Genomic DNA, 19588 nt, shown 5'->3' on the forward strand with positions numbered 1-19588 from the left:
AATATCATAACATTTGATCATGACAAAAGACAAAAAGAAAACACACACAGTTTCAAAAATCCAAAAAAAGAAATGCTGTACTGTCAGGATGTTAAGCGTTTGGCTGATTGAATCAGTCCGACTCGCCCTGCAGACTGTGCAGCACAGATCCAGTCATCATGGATCCGGTCAGCAGTACAGGCTCCAGTAGACGGTGTTGAAGAGCAGGTAGGACAGCGGGAAGGCCAGGCGTGAGTACGAGTCGATCATGTAGCTGTTGTTCACCAGCAGCTCCACGTTCTCCCGCACCGACCGCTGCCGCCGCAGACGCGTCCCCTCCGGCGGCCGCGGGTCCGAGTTCGGGCTCGGGGCCGTAAGGGGGTCGGAGGTCAGTGTCGGCGCCATCCGAGGAAAGGTGGTCAGCTCGATGTCGTTGTCATGGAAACAGCCATCAAAGGCCATGGCCTGGCTGGCGTTGAAGGTGGAGGGGATCTGAAAGGGGCAAGAAATTATTTGTTTTCTGAAATAAAAATATCTAATTATCAAAATTTCTGAGTAATTCATAATTATATGATGTGAAGCTATTAGTTACTTTGTCTTTACTTTTATGATTTTATTCATAATTAAGAAAATAAAGAAAATCTAAAAATATAGCTATAAAATTATGGCTATACAAAATTACATAAAGAAATATTGAGATTGTTTTAATATATTCAAATAAATCAAAATACATAACCCAAATGTGTATGTGTCACTCAAATAACATTACTATTATTATTATTACATGCTAATAACCTTCAACATATAAAATGGAAGGAATCTAAATGTGCCTTAATCCTGTTAAACTATTTTCTAATTATTTCCAACAGAATTTCAAACAATGATAGCAATAAACATTTAATTTTTAATTTATCACTCACTAGAAATATTCCCCTTGCTTGAATAAACCCCCCTCATATTTAAATCTAATTTAATATTTATTACATGGAGTATTTATTTAACATTGTTAAATAAATAAAAGTAAATTAATCAAAACATTAGATCTTTAGATGTTCTTGCTTTTAAATTCAGCTGTTAATAGTTCAAAATGTGAAGGAAAACAAAAAAAATCTGATATTCAATTCCATCTCAAAATTAAAATTAACCACAAAGCTCTTGATAAGAAGATGTTTTGTCAAGAGCTTTGATTTTTTTATTTTTCTAAAATGAGAAATTACTTGTAATGTCAAAGTGTGACCACAAGGGGGAGACAAAGTAAGCCATAATTCTGCAGATTTTTGTTGTGGTTTTGAAACAGCGTCTTCATCCTGACCTTCCCCCTCCTCATCTTCCTCATCTCCTCCAGGGTGGTGCAGTAGTTGACGGCAGCATATTCGATGACAGATAGGAAGACAAACAGGAAGCTGGTCCACAGGTAGATGTCCACAGCTTTCACGTACGACACCTGCACAGTAAAACACGCCTCCTTTTTAACCCCATGTTTACTTCTAGTCAAACTTTTATTGCGTTATTCAGCTAAAAATCTTTTTTTTTAAGGTCAGATGGCATGTGTAGCAGAAGTTACAGAGAAAAAGAGTCAAATACAAACATCTGAAGAGTAAATCTGGACTGATTCTAACCGAAACCTCTTTAAAAAGCTGGGTTCACGTTTTTTAGCTGAATTATGAAAGTATAAAGTTATATGCTATTCAACTTAGTATAATTTCCAAGGTGATTATCTTTCCATTTATCTATCTCACTGATTTCTTTAGAAAGCTAAGACAGAAACTCTGAACCAGAAAACAACGAGAGTCAGTATGAGAGTCGGAGAAAGTGTCCGTCTCCATGGAGACGTCCAGACCTGAGGCATGGATGAGGACACTCCGGTGATGATGGTGGACATGGTGAGGACGGTGGTTATACCTGCAGGAGGACACAGCAAACGGTTCTGTCAGACTTTACTGCTTCAGCCTAATCACTGTCATTCTCACCAAGGTCCAACAGAGGGCGCTGTGCATCTGTTTGGCTTGAAGTAAGGAAAGGAAGAAGAGGCTAAAATAATGTTAATGCTGCAGTTTGTAACACAACAAAAAGAGTTTTAACAGTTTTTCTGTACTTTTAGAATATATCTTCTGCTTATTCCTAAGAAAATAATGAAAATAACATCCTTAGAATAACAGAAAAAATCCTAAATACCTTTTAAAAAAAATCAGTTTAGCCATTTTAATCATAAACAAACTTCTCATTAATGTAATAAACTACTATATTTTCTGGGTGTGATGCTATTATCATAGTATAATATTAATTTAACTACCAAGAATACTTTACCATTCAATGAAACTATAATTTTACACACTTAATAACCAAAAAATTCCAGTTTATCCAGGAATACTTCAAATCTCTGCTCAGATAGACTCAATGTAAAGGTGTGGGAGGTGGTGACATCATAACGTCATTATCTAAAGGAAGAAATAACCCAAAGCAGCAGCCACACTGTGATGGAGGTTACAATGCGTGCGTTACCCAGAGACACGCGGGCGGGAACGGCTCTGCGGTCGATCCAGAAGGAAACCCAGGACAGGACGACCATCAGCATGGTGGGGAAGTACGTCTGCAGCATGAAGAAGAAGATGTGGCGCCGCAGGATGAAGTTTATGAAGAGTCGGTTGTACCAACCTGCAGACACACACAACGGGTTGACTTCCTGTCGTTAGTGTTTACTGCAAAACTTCAAACGTCTGACAGATTAATGATGGATTAATGTCATTCAACATGTACTAACAGTCACAGTGAGTTAAAAACAGACTCGGATCGATCTGCGACTCAGGACAGAGAACCAGAACCAACAGTCTCTGCTACGGCCACCAAGGATGTAAATAAAAATAAAACCAGTGCAGTTAAAAACTCAGTTTTACAGTGTCTCACTCCAAAATATGGCAACAACAGAACAAAGTAGAACAACGCAGAACATGGCCATACGTAGAATAATCTAGACTTCTGCATGTGTGAGATATGACAGAAATTATTCTAATAGTTCAGATGAAGGAGATTAACTACAAACCCTGAGAACTGATAACGAGATGTCTGCTAATTTTATTAATATTAAAATACTCTGATCGTCACCTCATATTTATTACATGCACAGAAATAGAAACTGCAACTTAATCTGCATTTTTACTTTACTAAGGGTATTTATAGTAACATAAACTTTAATATTTCCCAGCTCATTTGGCTTATTTACATATTTAATCAGATTAATCACACTATAGCAATGTGGCTAATCACTGTTATATTATGGGGATTTTTTTGTCAAAAATTGACTTATAAATGTGCAAACATGTATGTAAAAATGTGTCTTATGGTTTAAGAACTCATTTTGTTTCAAATGTTATTTTATAAATGCGAACTATTAACTGGTTGTTACTTGGTTGATGGATAATTCATCATCACAAGGCATTTTTCAGACATTAGAAGTGAAATACTGTGGAACTAGTACTTTATCTATACTCAATAATTATTTATTTAAAAGCTTATTTATCTTGGTGAAAAGTTACCTGTAAGTTATTTTTGTCTTATTTCAAGCATACTAAGAAATTTGAACGAGAAACTAGAGAAATATACTTTGTAATATTTAGTGTTTTGCAGTGTATGGTTCCTGAAGGCCTGAGGTGGAAGTTTAGGTTTGTTTCCTTATGCAGCATCAAACTAAACATCTGAGGTTTAACAGGATCAATCTTAGTGAAAAGTCATGATGTTCTCATCATGCCTGCCTCTGTCTGTGATTTTAACCACACGAGGTGTGAAGAAATGTAATAAACAGCTAAAAGGTTGTATTTTTTTAGTTTGATTGCAGCACAGTTAAATGATTTTGCATATCATTAAGTCTAAACATGGAAACTGTCAGTTTTCCTACCTGTGCTGCTGTAGAAGGCGAGGCCACTGGAGGCGTGGAAATGCTCGATGAAGAACTGGGACAAAACGATCTCATCCGTCCTCAGAGAGTCGTTCCCGTTCTTCCAGTAAAGCATCAGGTCGTTCTCATTATAAGCATCTGCAGGTTACAAACAGACAGAAAGAGGAGGAAAATGTTGCAGCTCCTTCAGTTTCTGTCTTACAGTTTGAGCACATTAACGGCTCAGAGGGATTTGTTATTGACTTGATTCTTACAGCTCTCCAGCTCCAGAGAGCAGTTCTGAGTGTCCAGAGGAAAACTGCTGAAGTCCATGGAGCAGAGAGCCGTTACCGTCACCCTGAAACACACACACACACACACACACACACACACACACACACACACACACACACACACACACACACACACACACACACACACACACGCACACACACACACACACACACACACACAAACGCACGCACGCACGCACGCACACACACACACACACACGCACACACACACACACACGCCCGCACACACACACACACACACACACACATATATCAGAACAGAAATAACTTTCATTTTATATTTTTAGGATTTTTAACATTCTTTGAGGTTTCCTCAAGTTGTCCCTTATTAGCAGCAGCATGGATTTTAAAAAGAACAGGACCAAATACTGAGCTGTGTGGAACTCCATATTTGTCTATGTTATGTTTATGGAGGTTTTGGATTTCAATGTTCTTTCAAGCTAAGCAAGAAAAATCTGTTTCAAAATGAAAAACATTTAAGGGTTCAGACCGTATGTTCAATATGAGACGGACCTGCAGATGATAGTGAGGGGAGCTAAGGAGATCGCTGCAGTTTTTCCATATATTTCATATTTTGATTTACTGAATATTTCACACAAACTTGAACATCTCAGAAAAAACAATATCTTTATTTGTTCATAGTTACACAATGAAACTTAAGGCATTTTTTAAAATTTGCAGTTTAAATAACCAGCAAACATTTTGAGATTTCTACTTATTAAAGAGTTTTTTTTTCTCCAACTTCATTTGTATTTATTATGTTTTTGAATTTAAAAAATATGTTTGTTTTTGTGTCTTTTTTCAGCTTCAAATCAAATATTTATATCTAAACCAGGGAAAATTTTGATAAAAAATATAAAGACAGTGAATCTGCAGCCAATAAAGCTCCCAGTTTTGTTTTATTCTGACTTAGTTCTGTTTTTTTGTGCTAAATTGAAGATATATATTGAATGAACAAAGCAAATATCGTTGAAGTAGTCATAAAAATACACAGAATTATATTTATAACAAATAAATTATGCAAATATAAAAACAAATGAATAAAATAAGTATATCTATTAAATCTATTTGCATGGATACAGTACAGAAGGAGCAATATTACTTCAGGTAAAACGTTTCCCACAGTAAAATCTGATAAATTAAGAGAAATATCAACAGAGGATTCAGTATCAACTGAGAAATAGAGACTTTCTTTAAATTTATGATTTTTCTAAGAGAGACTGTGGATATTTCCGTGTAGCCTGAGAAGTGAGAGGATGTTGTCTTTCCTCTGATCTGTACCTGACGCTGTAGAGGATGTTTCCGTCGGGGTAAACCCGCAGCATGATGTTCTCCATGGTGGTGTCGTGGATGAAGGAGCGCTTGGAGTGGACGAAGAAGACGTCAGGAACCCAGATCTTCTTCACCAGCCGGGAGTCGAACGTCCGGCTCTGGTTGGTGTGGGACGGAAACGACAGCCGCTCATCCTTCCAGTAGTGACGCAGGTACAGAGTCATGGTGAAGTCCTGAAGGATGGAGACATTACTCCACTTTGTTTCACTTTACTTAACTTTTAGAATCAGCTAAACAAAACAACAAACTTCTTACAGTTTCAGATCATTCATATTTATCTGATTTCTGTTTGAATATTTAAATTTTCTTTGTGGTATTTTTGATTGTGAAAAATATATTTTATAAGCCAAGATGTTGTGCTAACATTTTAAGCTAATTTGATCTTTTTTCTCATCATTTTATGATTTTCTTCTGCATGTTTATTGTTCTAATAACATGACTTCATGGTTGTAATTACAAAAACAATACTCTGTCGTAATTTCCTATATTTATCAATCAGTTTCTCCTATCCCAGACTTCTTCAGCTGTTATTTTTCCAGGGTGGAATGACCAGGATCTTTCCTGGTACGGATTTGTAAGCATAGTCCTCAAATTTCTAAATTTGACTAAATAGCTCTAATTTTATCCCGTCTGACCATAAAGCGTTTCTGCAGAAGGCCTTTGACTTTCCCATGATGGTAAAAACAAAGTGGTTTCTAAATGCTTAACTGTTTACTGCTTGAGTCTTAGCCGTGAAGAGAACGACCAAAGATCACTGAAAACCTTCATTATGGGTTGAAAATTATAACTTTTCTTTAGACCGTATGCTTTTCCAGCATTTTATTAACTTATTTAGGAATATTAATAGGTTTAAAAGAGTTGTATGTGGTTCTCTGAACTGGGAGGCTCTTTGTTCCAGTTCAGGCAGCCATGACAAAACCTTCCTGTGCAACATTCATCTCAGCCCAGAAGAGATGAATGAGTGAGCCGGTGATGAGCCGAGTTCAAAGCTGACCCCTGCAGGGAGCGGCTCCACATTATTACTCCTCTTTTCATGGCCGACAATGGAGCAGCAAATAAATCCACTTTCACAGAACATATTTATACAAACACTTCAGGAGATTCTTACTGCTTATGGTTGTTAATCAATGTGCTTGAAAGGAAGTTTTGATTATTTCAGCTTATTTACATTATGTTTAAATTTCTCTCTTTGATGGGAGTCAGTAGTGCAGGGATTTTTATGGGCCTTTCACAGTAAAAGACAGAAACTCACCATGTTGACCTCAGAGATGCTGTCAATGCTCTCCACCTGCACATCGATGCCCACCGGGATGGCTGAACCTGAAACCACGGCAGAACGTTCAGCTTTCACTCAAAATTACAACAAAACAGAGCAGATCTTTTCTTGGCTTCTTAATATCCGATAAGTATCTGATCTTTTCAAATATGGCCTGAGTTTGTTCGACCAGGCCGCGCTCATCTGACGTTGGACGTCATCGATACTTGACAAACGTCACTATTCTGCGCCCTGATGCGCGCAAGTGGGAAGAAAAACAATAACCATGGCGGACCGTGATGTGTAGCCTGTGTTTTACCTTATGTTAGCTTCAGCAGTTGCTTCTCTCTAAGCTTAAGTAGATGCTAGTTAAACTAATGTTCAGTAATTCTTAGCTCCACCTTGTTTAATTATCAGATTAAGTAGCTCAGCTAGGATGGCTGTTAGACTAACTTACTGTTGGATTTATCAATTGTTATATTTGTTTACTCTAAGCTTTGTTAGCTTAAACAGCAATTAGCGTTGGCAGATGCTAGCTTGATTAAGTCTTAGCTTAAGTAGGTGTTATGGTTTATGGTCTCTTTGTACTTAGGAATCAGATTTTTTAGTTCCTAGTTGAAGATACAACAGAAACGTCCCATGAAGTTGGAAATGGGAAAGACCAGCCCTAAGTTTAGTATCCAATATGGCCGACACACACAGAACATAGTGAAAGTTGCTTATGGTTGTTGTGTTTGTTTTTATTTTTGAGAAAATAAACCCTGTGAATAAACAAAATAAGGGATATTCTTTTTGCATGTATAATAACCATAACATTTAATTTTAAATATGCTGGAACGCATGTCAAATTTTTGTCATTCATCTTATTTTATCATAAGATAAAACTTTTCCATGCCTCTGTAAACAGATTAGGATAGAAGTTCTCTGACTTGATTGGTATGGAAAAGTCAGGCACTCAGTCATGCAGTTCCTTAATCCAACCGTCTGTTCAGGCCTGTAAACCTCATTTTGTTCAGTGACATTCTTTGTTTTCTTTGTTTTTACCACAAGCTCACTACAACCAACATCTGCCCCTCCTCCGCCCGCCTCATTAGCAAATTATGTATGTGTAAACCTGATTTAAGCACAAACAGAGCAGAAAAGGCTAAGCAGCACAAATTCTAGAGGAAAGAAAGGCTTTGATCACAGCTACTCTGTTCCTGCTTTGCCTCCACAAAATAACCAGGATCTGATGGTGTTTGGTTTTCAGAATGCTGGCCCACCGCAATGCCAGCTAAAACACTCCGACACAATTTGCTCGGCTAATTTTAGGATCTGTTTTGTGCTGTGGCTTAGAGAGGAAACACATGAACACCCTTTTCTCAACACAAACATCAACACTACAATTCACTGCAGGTTTAAAGTCATAAATCATCCTTGTTATGGGGACAGAATGTGAAAAGCCAAACAGGAAGTGAAATCCACAGGAGGAAAACAAACCGAGAGCCTCTGTTAGTCTCTGAGGATGTTTTCATGATGGTTGATAATATAAAGGTAAAATAAAAACAAGTTGAATCAGGAGCAGGTGACGAAGTATTAATTATAAAAATACAAGTTGAAGAACCAGTAGAACGGTCAGTCTGGAGAATGAATCAATTAAAGATAATCTGGGAGCAAAGTCACATATTTTAAATATAAAAGTGTAAATTTATTCAATTTAACTCAAAGATGCTTTATTTATCCTAAAGGCAAATTAAAGGTTGTCATAACTGATATCATCAAAGTATCTTAAAAAGTCGTTTTTGATGGTGATGGTGTGAACAGGATGAATCCCCAGTAGCAGTCAGTCTCACAACAAATCAAAGAGGCCTCTGACTGAAGACTGTTGCTATGTGACTGACAAGCTAACAGCTCGATGACATGGCAGCAGAGACGATATTCTACAGTAACATGTCTTGAATGATCAGTTGTTAGCGAGCTGTGCTAATCCACCTCCTTTGCTTTTGCTGCTCATCTTTAAGACTTTGTCTGGCCGTATGGATAAAGAGATGTTGAAGTAGGGGATATGATGGAAGGATTCTCTCTCTGCATCACTTTCAGCTCCTCTGGAGCTGAATACTCAGGTATTATCCGAGTTTTTGAGATGCTAACCAGCTGCAAAATAATACCTGTTTGTTTCGGTTAAAAATCCTTCCAGCTGCACAGCATCCAAAACCAGAGGAAGTGACTTGATTGGTGCAACACATGCAACGGCTCCACCAAAAACAACTCCAACAAAAGTCTAGAAAAAACAACTGAGAAATAACGAGCTGCTCCAAAATACCTTTCCATAAATTCTGTTAATTATGTTTATTTTCTGCTCACAGTGAATGAAAACACAACATGTAGGATTAGAATATCACATCAGACCAATAAAAAACACCCTACAGAGGAGAAAACCTCCAGGAGAAGCAGAACCAGGCTCAGTGTGAGGGGCAAAACAAAAACACACTCTGGTCCAGGAGGAATGTGTGTGAAAGGCTGCACTGCAAAAACACAACATTTTACAAAGTATTTCGGTTTAGTTTCTAGTGCAAATATCTTAGTACACTTAAAATAAGACAAAACTAACTTACAAGCCAGTTTTCAGCAAGATATAGGAGCTTTTTTTAAAAAAAGTAAATAATTCCTTTATAATGATGAAAAAATACTAGTTCCACTGGAAGATTATTTCACTTTTAACAAGATTTTTCTCAAGTTTTAAAAGAAATAATCTGCCAATTTAACTACTACTCTACAAAAAAATCTGTATTAATAAATTATTGATCTAAAACAGGGGTGGGCACTCCTGGTCCTCGAGGGCCGGTGTCCTGCAACTCTTAGATGTCTCCCTGGTCCAACACACCTGAATCCAACAGCTGAATCTCCTCCTAAGTGCAGTCAAGTTCTCCAGAGTCCTGTTAACGACCTCATTATTTGACTCAGGTGTGTTGAAGTAGAGATGCATCTAAAAGTTGCAGGACACCGGCCCTCGAGGACCAGGAGTGCCCACCCCTGATCTAAAACAAACTCCTATATATATTGCTAAGTTAGTTAGTTTTGTCTTATTTCTAGTGTGCTGAGATATTTACAGTAGAATTCGACCAAAACCCTTGGTAAGGTTTTGTGTTGCGGCAGTGAACAGGTACATTTAGTGATCGCTCTCTGGATGTGCAGCATCTGCTCACATTCCTGCTCCTCCTCTCGTGGGCTGCAGGGAAAGAAGCCATGTTTCCATTTGGCTGAATGTTAGCAGACCCACCACACAATAAACAGTTTATTTACTGACGCAGACTGACAGCCAGGCCTGTAAAACTTCTGCTGCCGCTCGGCTCTGAGCCCGGGAGACAGAACCGGCAGCGTTGCCCCGACATCGACCGACCGGTGTCAACATGGAGAGCTTCCTCGCTCACCGCCTCATCTCCTTACTGTCTGTTAGAGGAAGGTCAAGGCCAACGCCGCAGAGTTTTACTCAGACATGTCCATAAAGAAGTAACTCTGACATCTTTTCAAAGTGTTGCACTGCAAAAACCCAAAATCTAAGCAAGTATTTTTGTCTTGTTTCTGGTGCAAATATTTTAGTACACTTGAACTAAGACAAAATGTATTTACAAGTAAGTTTTAAGCAAGACATAGCAGCTTGTTTTAAGTAAAGAAAATTCTTTGTATTGCTGAAAAAGTGCTAGTTCTACTGGCAGATTATTTCACTTATATAAAGGAAAAAATGTTTTATTAGTAATGAAATAATCTGCCGGTGGAATCTATGTAGTTCTGTTTCATCAATATTAAGGAATTATTGACTAAAAAGGAACATATATTTGTGCAAAATGTACATTTTGCAAATTTTTATACATCCATTTGAGTTTCCTCTGCTTCAAACCCCCCCCCCCCCCCAAAAAAAAAACAAAACCCAGGCACTTAAAAAACCCAGTGTTGTTTTGGCAATAAGTTAATGTTTTTGATGTCTGGAAAACGAGTCCTTTCAAAAACCTCCACAATGTAACGTCACAAATCAGCAGGCACTACCCGTTTCCTAGCAACCCCAGCAGAGTACAGCCCGTTACCTAGCAACTAAAGCTGAGAACAAGCACATTTGGTCATCTGGTTTTACCGCTGTAAGTGCTGTACAATGGCTGCTGGAAAAGACAAGAGTTTTGTTTTGTTGTTGATTTTCCATCCTGAATCCACTTGCTGCATTCTTGTTGGTTGTGAAGGAGGTTCTACGTGGAAAAATCTACCAGCATTTTTAAACTAAGTACTAAGAAATGATTGAGGTTGTTTTATTAGAGGATTTCTCCTTCATTCAGCCAAACGAGCCAGATGTGTGCACTCCTTTCTTAATTATCTTGCTAACAGAAAAATATCTGAAGGTCTTGGTATTTTCTGAATTCACAGATCTTGCATGCCTTTCATCACAGATTCACAAATCCAGCCTAAAACCAGAGACTGTTTTCTGGATCACTGTTACATTCTCATAGACTCAGAGATTCCTGATTATGGTTCTGCAAATCTGAGCTTTGAAAGTGAGATTAAGCTCCGGTATCAACCCCTGGGCCAGATTTTAGAGAAACAAAGAGACGTGGGGCCGAAACAGCCTGGAGTGTCAGGAGTCCAAGGTTTACTGACACTAAAGCTTTATATATATAATATAATATAATGTAATATCTAAATGTTCAATTAGAGACATTTTATGAAAATCAATTTGATCAGTTTGGCTTTTATTGCAGATTATTAAAATTGCAATAAAAAAATCTGACTTTTAACTTTTAATAAAATCTCCAGTGGAACAGTTATTGATGGTTTCTATAGGATTTGGTTCTGATTGAAGACGGATTTCATGCCAGATTAACAGTTTCTGCATTGGTTTGGCCATATGTATTGGATTATAATCCCATTTTCTGTTTTCGGGCAGAAGCCAGCAGCTTTTTATTCAGAATGTCGTATAGTAATTCAAGGAATTCAAATTGAAAATGATAATTTTTTAAATGTAGGATTCTTTTTTACCACAAATATTTCAACTCAGATTAAAGGTTGGATATTAATCCATTTCTCTGTGTGAGATTATTTTTGCATTAAATGCTTTTCTAACAGATGGCCAATAAATGTACTTGGCCTTGTGCATGCCCTCATGTTAAAATAGAATAGAGTTCAATAATCCTTTATTTGCTTGTTACAGTTAAAAAAATAAACATCTATAAACAGCTGTATATGAATAAAGTACCTACAAAGAAATAAAATTAAAATTTAATAGAAACCTGAAAATCATAAAAATAAAAATGACATAATTATGTTGTGCAGTTTCCATTTGATGCATGCAGATGAACCAACACAAGGCAGCATCTTTAGGAAAGGATTTTATGTGAATGAGTGAAAATTTAATGCATTAATTGGTTCAGTTTCTTTAGCTCCAGATATGCCAGTTAAAATTTGCAGAAGTTTTTCCACCAAGCACCATCTGAACTCATCGACCTCCAACTAAAAATACTCTGCAGAATTATGGTTGATTCCTGTTTGACATTTTTCTCATTTCAAAGTTTCATGTTTAAAATCGAAGACAAAGAATCTTAAAATCCCAGCTGTGTTCAATATATAGATCATTTGAAGTTGGAAACATTTAGCAGGAAACCAATCAACATGTGTAAATACTTTGTAAAACACGTGGAGAAATTAAAGTTTTTTTTATGTTTCACTTTGATGTGTAAAGACCCCATAAAGGTTGACCTGGAATTAGAAGCATTAGTCATAAACACGTGCAAGAAATAACATTAAATGCCACATGGAGTATTTTTGGTGTGGGTTGAACCCTGAGGTGTCTGACGGGGGGTTGACTTTAAATCTCCAGACGCTGCAGGCTTATCGGCGGGAGAAAACTGCACAGATTTAAATTACAGTGCGATGAAATGCCGCAGGGCTGCGGGGCAGACGGCGGGGCAGACGGCGGTGCTGCTGCTGACCCCACCCTGAATGACGGGCAGGACCACAGACTGCAGTGAAAACGTTAAATACGGCTTCATCTTCCAGATCCAACGGGATTAAAAACATATCTGGATATTTCAGATGCCAAACTTCTGCCAAAATACAAGAACACAAAAGGTTTACCTTCAGCCTTTGATTGAAATCAGGGGAATAAGATAGTAAATTCAGGATGAGATTATGAAAAGTGAAAGGAAGAAAATGTCATGAGCAAAATGTATTACAGTATTGTCTTCTGTTCAGAAAGATCCTGTTTACATGATCGCTACAGCTTGTACAAACACTGAAGGTAAAAAAGTCAATGTGAAGGACAATATTCAGATTCTCCTGCAGGATTTCCTTTATGTCATCCTTTGAACTGAAAGTTCACTCAGGAAATAGCATCTTTAACATCTAAATGAACAAATAAAGGTCAAATTAAATCACCGTCCACTCCAGCTCATATCTACGTCATTAAAAAAGGAGGTTATAACTCCTTTTTAGGGGAAGATTGAAGTATTAAAAAATTATTAGAGAGATAAAAAAGAAAAGAGACCTTTAGCAAACTCAGTGGTAACAGATAGCATTGCTACACTGAAAATACAAGGAAAATGCTAATAACTGTCTCACCAGTTTGTTTTACATCAATAAAACATTTGCTCTTAAGTAGTTTAGATTAGCTGCTAGCTTATGTAATCTAACTTCGGTATAGTTATAAATTTAACACTGATACTTTAATAATCCTGAAGTATTAAATAGATATTAGACCCAGCTGTTTAGAACAGGGTTATAGCTACAGTTTGAGTGCTAATTAGCTTGATTAACCAGTAGTTTGATGTTAGCTCTAGAAGTGAAGCTTGAGTTGCTGTTAGCTTGAGTAGCCAGCTGTTAATTTAAACAGATTGAGTAGCAGTTAGCAGTTGTAGCATTTAGCTTGGATAGCTGTTAGCTTTAGTAATAAATAGTTAAAATATCAATCAGCTTGAACTGGTGTTAGTTTTGATACAAAGTATTTTGACTGGGTAGCTTTTAGTGATAGCATTGAATAAGTTGAGTGGGAGTAGCTTGGGTGTTAGCTATACACTGAAAAAAATACCTCTTTGGATGAACATAAAAAAATGATGGAAAGGATTTCCACCTGATTACTTTGCTTTATTTCAGCACCATGTAATTGTGTTACTCCTATTGAAAGCAAATGTGTTAGGTCAACTTAATTTATTAAGATTATTCCAATGTAAAGCAATTGTGTTGGCTCAACTTGTTACTATGGTTATTCTATGGGTGATGCTAAATCAAACGTGTTGGCTCAACTTAATATATTGTGGTTATGCTTATTTAAATAAAATGAGTTGGCTCAACTTAATTTATTATGGTTATTCTAATTTTGACCAAATGTGTTGGCTCAACTTAAATTATGGTTATGCTATGGTTGATTCTAATTCAAACGTGTTGGCTCAACTTAATATATGATGGTTATTATAAGTTAAGTCAAATGAGTTGGCTCAACTTCATTCATTATGGTTATTCAAATTTAAATGAAATGTGTTGGCTAAACTTATGTTTTAAGGTTCATTTAACTCATTTACCATAGTTTGACCCAGTTTAATGTAATAGAGCCAGCCCAACTAATTTGCAATGTTTTGGACTAAATCATTGATTTTACTTGATAAGATGAATGCAAATTTAGTTGAAACCACCTTATTTTACAGTGGTACCTTCACACTACTTGATGACGTTGGTCTAACTCATGACAATTAAGTTAGCTCAACAAATATGCTTCATTCTGACAGAAAGCTATTTAATCGTGTGGAAATCCTTTCCATGTTTTAATTACGTTAATTCAAAGACATTTTTTTAAGTGTTAGTCAATCAAGTGTTTTAAGAAAGCACTGGGTGAAAGGGTAGAAAGTACACTCAACAATTAGAAAAGGTACAACAGAATTGTATTTTCGACATAGTTATACATTGTCTTTTTACACAGCACAAAACACAGCTGAGTTGGACATTGAAATAAAAAACAACAAAAAAAAGGTTACAGTTTTGATTTTCCAGCCAATTCTTCACAACATAAAACGTGCCAGTATATTTGCTAAACTTAGAGAACTGTAACAATTTAAATGTTTTCTACTGCAGACTTTAAACACTGATTTTCCATATGAAATTTCCCTCAACTTATCAAGTTTCTCAGCGGGACAGTTTTATATTGAGAACTTGTGCTTTCTTTGATAAGTTCTTTCCATCCACTTTCATAATTATTTTCTGTAGCACTTCAAAGGTATGCTTGAGCTCTTGAGGGTAGCTCAAGTTTAGCGCGTAGATTAGCCCCAGCAGCATCACTATTGCAAACAATACACTCCCCAAGCTGTTCATAACCTCCACCCCCTCCAGGACAAGCCCAACATCCAGATGTGCATCGGCAGCCTCCGCACCCTCCGGTGGAATGACAAAGATTCCGAGGAAAGTCTCGGCTATGGCTATTTCTGCACCTCCATCAACGTCCTATGGGAGTTAGGGTGGGGTATTGGGGGGGAGAGAATTCACATGTAATTAAATAAATAATTAACACTGACATTGATTGAGTGACTCATGGACCTTAGTTGTTTAAAGTATTTTACCAACTCTTATAACCTCTATTGTAAACACAAGGAGAATTTAACATACCATGTACTCTTTCACCAGCTTCTCTGGATCTTCATTTAGGTACGCACACAGCCCTTTGAGGATGCACTCTCGTCTGACTTCAGCAGTGTCCTCCTAAATATGCAGATCAGAAAACAATGAGAACAATCTCAAAACTCCAGCAGTACAGGTTCCACAAAGCTTATGTTTCCTGCGAGAAGTACCCAAAGGATTGCAAACCTCAAAATCATCTATGTATAAACGTAACAAAAGCCTCATCTCATCACCTGACAGAAAACTGTTTTGCTGGAAGTGTGAACCATCCTGAGGAGAACTGTAGGTGTGATGTTCACCACTCACCCTTTTACTCTGCTGGACGCTATGGTTTTCATTTGCCTTGTCCACAACATCTTTTTTTAATATCTGCTGCAAAGACTTCAATATAGGCACATACTGAAAACTTTTGTTTTCATTGGCATCAAGAACATATTCAATGGGTTTTACAACATTCAAGCTTTCCTTATAATACTTGTTGCGGAGATAAGTTGAGCTTAGGGGAGCCTCCTTCTCTATGGCTTTGAACAATGAGTTAGAAGTGAAGAGAGCAGTGGCTACTTCTATTACCACAGACCTATCAGATGTTAGTCTATGTTTCTTAAATACCCCTTCAAGGATGTCAATTGATGGGGGGAATGTTACTGAACTCAAGTAGTGCAGTTCCTCTAAAAGCTCGTCAATTTGTTTGCCTGCCACATGTGCACAATGTTCCAACTTCAGCAATGCTGCTGCAAAGTTCTTCTCTGTTACTTCAGGCAACTTACTGGTTATATCAGTGGTAGAGCACGCACTGTCAGCTTCAACAGAAGAGTCATCTTGACTACATGCATCCTCAGAATTATGAGAGGATTGCTTGGAAACTTTAGCATTCCTAACTATATCTGGCTTGAAATCTGTCAACGTATATTGACTGTGTTTTCTGTTCTTGTGAGAATGACATGTTCCATATAAATTTGTTGCAAAATTACAGTCCCCAAACATACAACTGACTGTTTCATGACTTTTCAAATCCCTGTTAATGTGTGAAAAATAGTCCTTCACTGTAGGAAGATTACTACATGGGCACAAATTACAACTGTATGTTGACAATTCTTGTAGCTCCTGAGTGTTTTGTTTTTGATGGACTCTACTTAAATGAATATGCAAAGCATTCCATGTCTTAAAAGTACATGGACAGTCTGTGTGGGCATGGGTAACGTCGCATATGCCGGTGTTGAAGTCTAAAATGTTTTAGCAGGTCATATCTACGAGACAGAGAGAGACTACACTCCTTACATTTCCACATCCCCATGCAAATAAAGACAATAAAACAGACTGGCTAAATACAAGTTTAGCTGAACCCTAGCTTCATAAGTGCTCCAACACTACATTCAGTCACTTTAGATCTGGAAAAACTTACTATTAACCACTGAAATCTAGAACTTGATAGCCAATGACCCCCTTCACCAGTACTTAAGCAGGTGGATAACAGACAGGTGATGTTCTGAAAGAGATCAAATAAATTGTCAGCCATTAAAATATGCAATTCATACTGAGCTGAGTTGTATCTTTTAGTACAAGTCCCTTGAATGCCTCATGAATATAACCACTGGACACATGCAAGCGCGTATGTGCAGAACAGTGGTGAACTGAACATGGTAGAAAGCAATAGTAACATAGGTCAAAATGAGCACATACAATCAAAACAAAAAACCTCAACATTTCAAAATTAAACCAACGAACTTCAATATTGCTTCTGAGCTACAATTATTTGGGAAATAAAGAAAACAAATAAGAGTACAATAAAAAAACAAGACATCTTTAGAGCAGAGGAATATGTATTTTAAAAAAAGAAAGCTCAAGTCTCTTCATGGAGTAGTAGGAATAATGGATAATCCACTGAGAGTTTTAGCCTGAAAAAATATACTAGAAATCCATAGCTAACAGGTATATTTAGGCACATTTAACACATTGCTGTATTTAGGCACATTGCTGTGAAAGCAAAGGTTTCTGCAGGTTTCACCGATTGAAATATAAGAATTTTTATTACCCTAATAAATTAAGAATCTGTATCATGATAGAAAGATACCAAAGTGTGTGTATCCAACGTCCACTCTACATTTACCTCCATAGTAACATTACTGAAATAAAATTAAAATAGACTGGTGTTAGACCCCTGTGTTTAAAATCCACTAAACCTCCAGGGAGCTTTAGTCACCTCAGGAGGAGCAAAACTGGGACATTTCTGGGGTCCATTTGTGTCTCTGGCAGCAGCTTTGTGACCCTTACACTGCATATGGCTCTCTGCAGACTTTATTCGCACAGAATGCACCTAACATGGTGAGGCAATAAATGTAAACATACCAATGATATCACAGAAATCTATCTGCCTTAACCTAACCGACTTAATCTACAAAACTTGAAATAATGTGACACAACTATGAAACAAGTAGAAAATGGTGCAAATGGTAGAGAAACGCTAGAGAACTGCCAGCTAATCATCACTTCATGTAATGTTAGCACATGCTAGTCACTGACTTGAGTATATCAATTACTTAGACACGTGACAAAACATAGCAAAATATTATTTTTCTAAAGTCTGATGATTTTAATTTACATGTTTTTATTTGGACTTAGGTGGATGAAAACAGATTGAATCTTACCTTTTTCAAATTAAGTAGATGCCAGTGATGGGCCCTCTGGAGCCAGGCTTCCAGGCTTGTACCGAGTAATAAGGGGGCGTGTCCGATGAAGCCCGCTTAGAGGCTTGTGTCGTCTTGTTGAAAACCACGTGACTGGCAACAAACGAGGCCTCACATTGCATGGGTCACGTGACTGCTTCATTTTGCGTGTCGGTTTTCAAAATAAAGGATCGCATGAGAGGAGTATTTGTCTTCAGCAGTGGCCGAAATAAAAGGAACCTTTAATAGTTCATGTGCATTAATGATTTTGATGATGGCACTCATCAAAATGTAATGTTTGTTATTGATTTTCTCAATTGTTGATAATGGTATATTTTATGACATTATATTTGTGTTTTTTATTATGTAAAGCACTTTGAAACTGCAAATATTGCTGAAATGTGCTGCACAAATAAATTTGATTGAAAAGGAGCCATATGCACAATGCTGTCAGGAAAATGTAGTCTTCCCATAACTGCCGCTGGATTTTCCCGGCACGCAAAACAATTATCTAGCATGATCTCATGTGATTTCCATAATCTCGCGCGTGATCTCTTGTGATCTCACGCGTTATCTTCAGCACAATAGCAGTCTGACTATAATGAATCACGTTATCTCAACATGATTCAATTTCATAAACGTGAAGTTGTTGAATGTTTTGTTTATCCAACATGATTGTATCACGATTTCGTTTCAAACGTAAATTATTGTGTTAGAGGTACATGCTATTCTTTTGTTAATGTAATAAGCCCCGAAGTTCATTTTTTTCGGCGGCAGATCAATCTGACTAAATTGAATCACATCATCTCAACTCGAATACATTTTATTCGAGTTGAGAGAAAAAAAACCGATTGTCTCGTGTGGTCTCGTGTGATATCCCGTGATTTCCCTTGATCTTGCGTGAACTCGCGTGATATCCCGTGATCTCACTGTCCTCTTCAGCACAATAGCAGTCTGACTATAATGAATCACGTTATCTCAACATGATTCAATTTCATAAACATGAAGTTGTTGAATATCTTGTTTATCCAACATTATTGTATCACGTTTTTGTTTGAAACATGAAATTATTTAGTTAAAAGTACATCATATTCTTTGGTTAATCTAATAACCCCCTAAGTTCATTTTTACAGTGTAGCAAAGAACATATTGAGTGACAGTTAGCCTGAGTAGCTGTTCTATTAAATAACTCTTAATTTTAGTAATAAATAAATTGAGGAGCAGTTTCTTGGATAACTGTTAGCTTTACTATTAAATAGATATTTAGCTTGAATAGTGTTAGCTTTAGTAATTAATAGCTAAATTAGCAGTTAGCGTGGACATCTGCTAGTTCTGATAAGGTTAGCTATAGCAAGGAATACATTGAGTGGCAGTTAGCCTGAGTAGCTTTTCTATTTTTAACAGATTTTCTTCTTCTTTTATGGCGGTTGGCAAACAACGTGTTGATGTGCCTGACCTCCATCTACTTTGAAGATTTTTCTAAACTGAAGTCACTTTCACTGAAACTGAAGATTTACTTCCAGAGTGTCTGTTATTGCGCAATAGCCAGCCC

At 37.1% G+C, this 19588-nt stretch overlaps 1 protein-coding gene across 3 annotated transcripts in view; it reads right to left on the reverse strand.

The window, feature by feature from the left end:
• LOC111606306 (gamma-aminobutyric acid receptor subunit rho-3-like) overlaps window positions 1-19588 on the reverse strand; it is a 44327-nt gene continuing 24739 nt past the window's right edge. For all 3 annotated transcript variants that reach the window (XM_023326867.1, XM_023326869.1, XM_023326868.1), the window contains 8 exons: window positions 6749-6816; window positions 5446-5669; window positions 4126-4208; window positions 3872-4009; window positions 2482-2634; window positions 1820-1881; window positions 1292-1423; window positions 1-471 (listed from right to left, as the gene is read on the reverse strand). In XM_023326867.1, coding sequence (XP_023182635.1) covers window positions 169-471; window positions 1292-1423; window positions 1820-1881; window positions 2482-2634; window positions 3872-4009; window positions 4126-4208; window positions 5446-5669; window positions 6749-6816 — 1163 coding nt within the window. In that variant the 3' untranslated portion in view covers window positions 1-168. The remainder of the gene's footprint in view (window positions 472-1291; window positions 1424-1819; window positions 1882-2481; window positions 2635-3871; window positions 4010-4125; window positions 4209-5445; window positions 5670-6748; window positions 6817-19588) is intronic.

Source organism: Xiphophorus maculatus, chromosome 21 (assembly GCF_002775205.1).
Source record: "Xiphophorus maculatus strain JP 163 A chromosome 21, X_maculatus-5.0-male, whole genome shotgun sequence".
Lineage (NCBI taxonomy): Eukaryota > Metazoa > Chordata > Actinopteri > Cyprinodontiformes > Poeciliidae > Xiphophorus > Xiphophorus maculatus.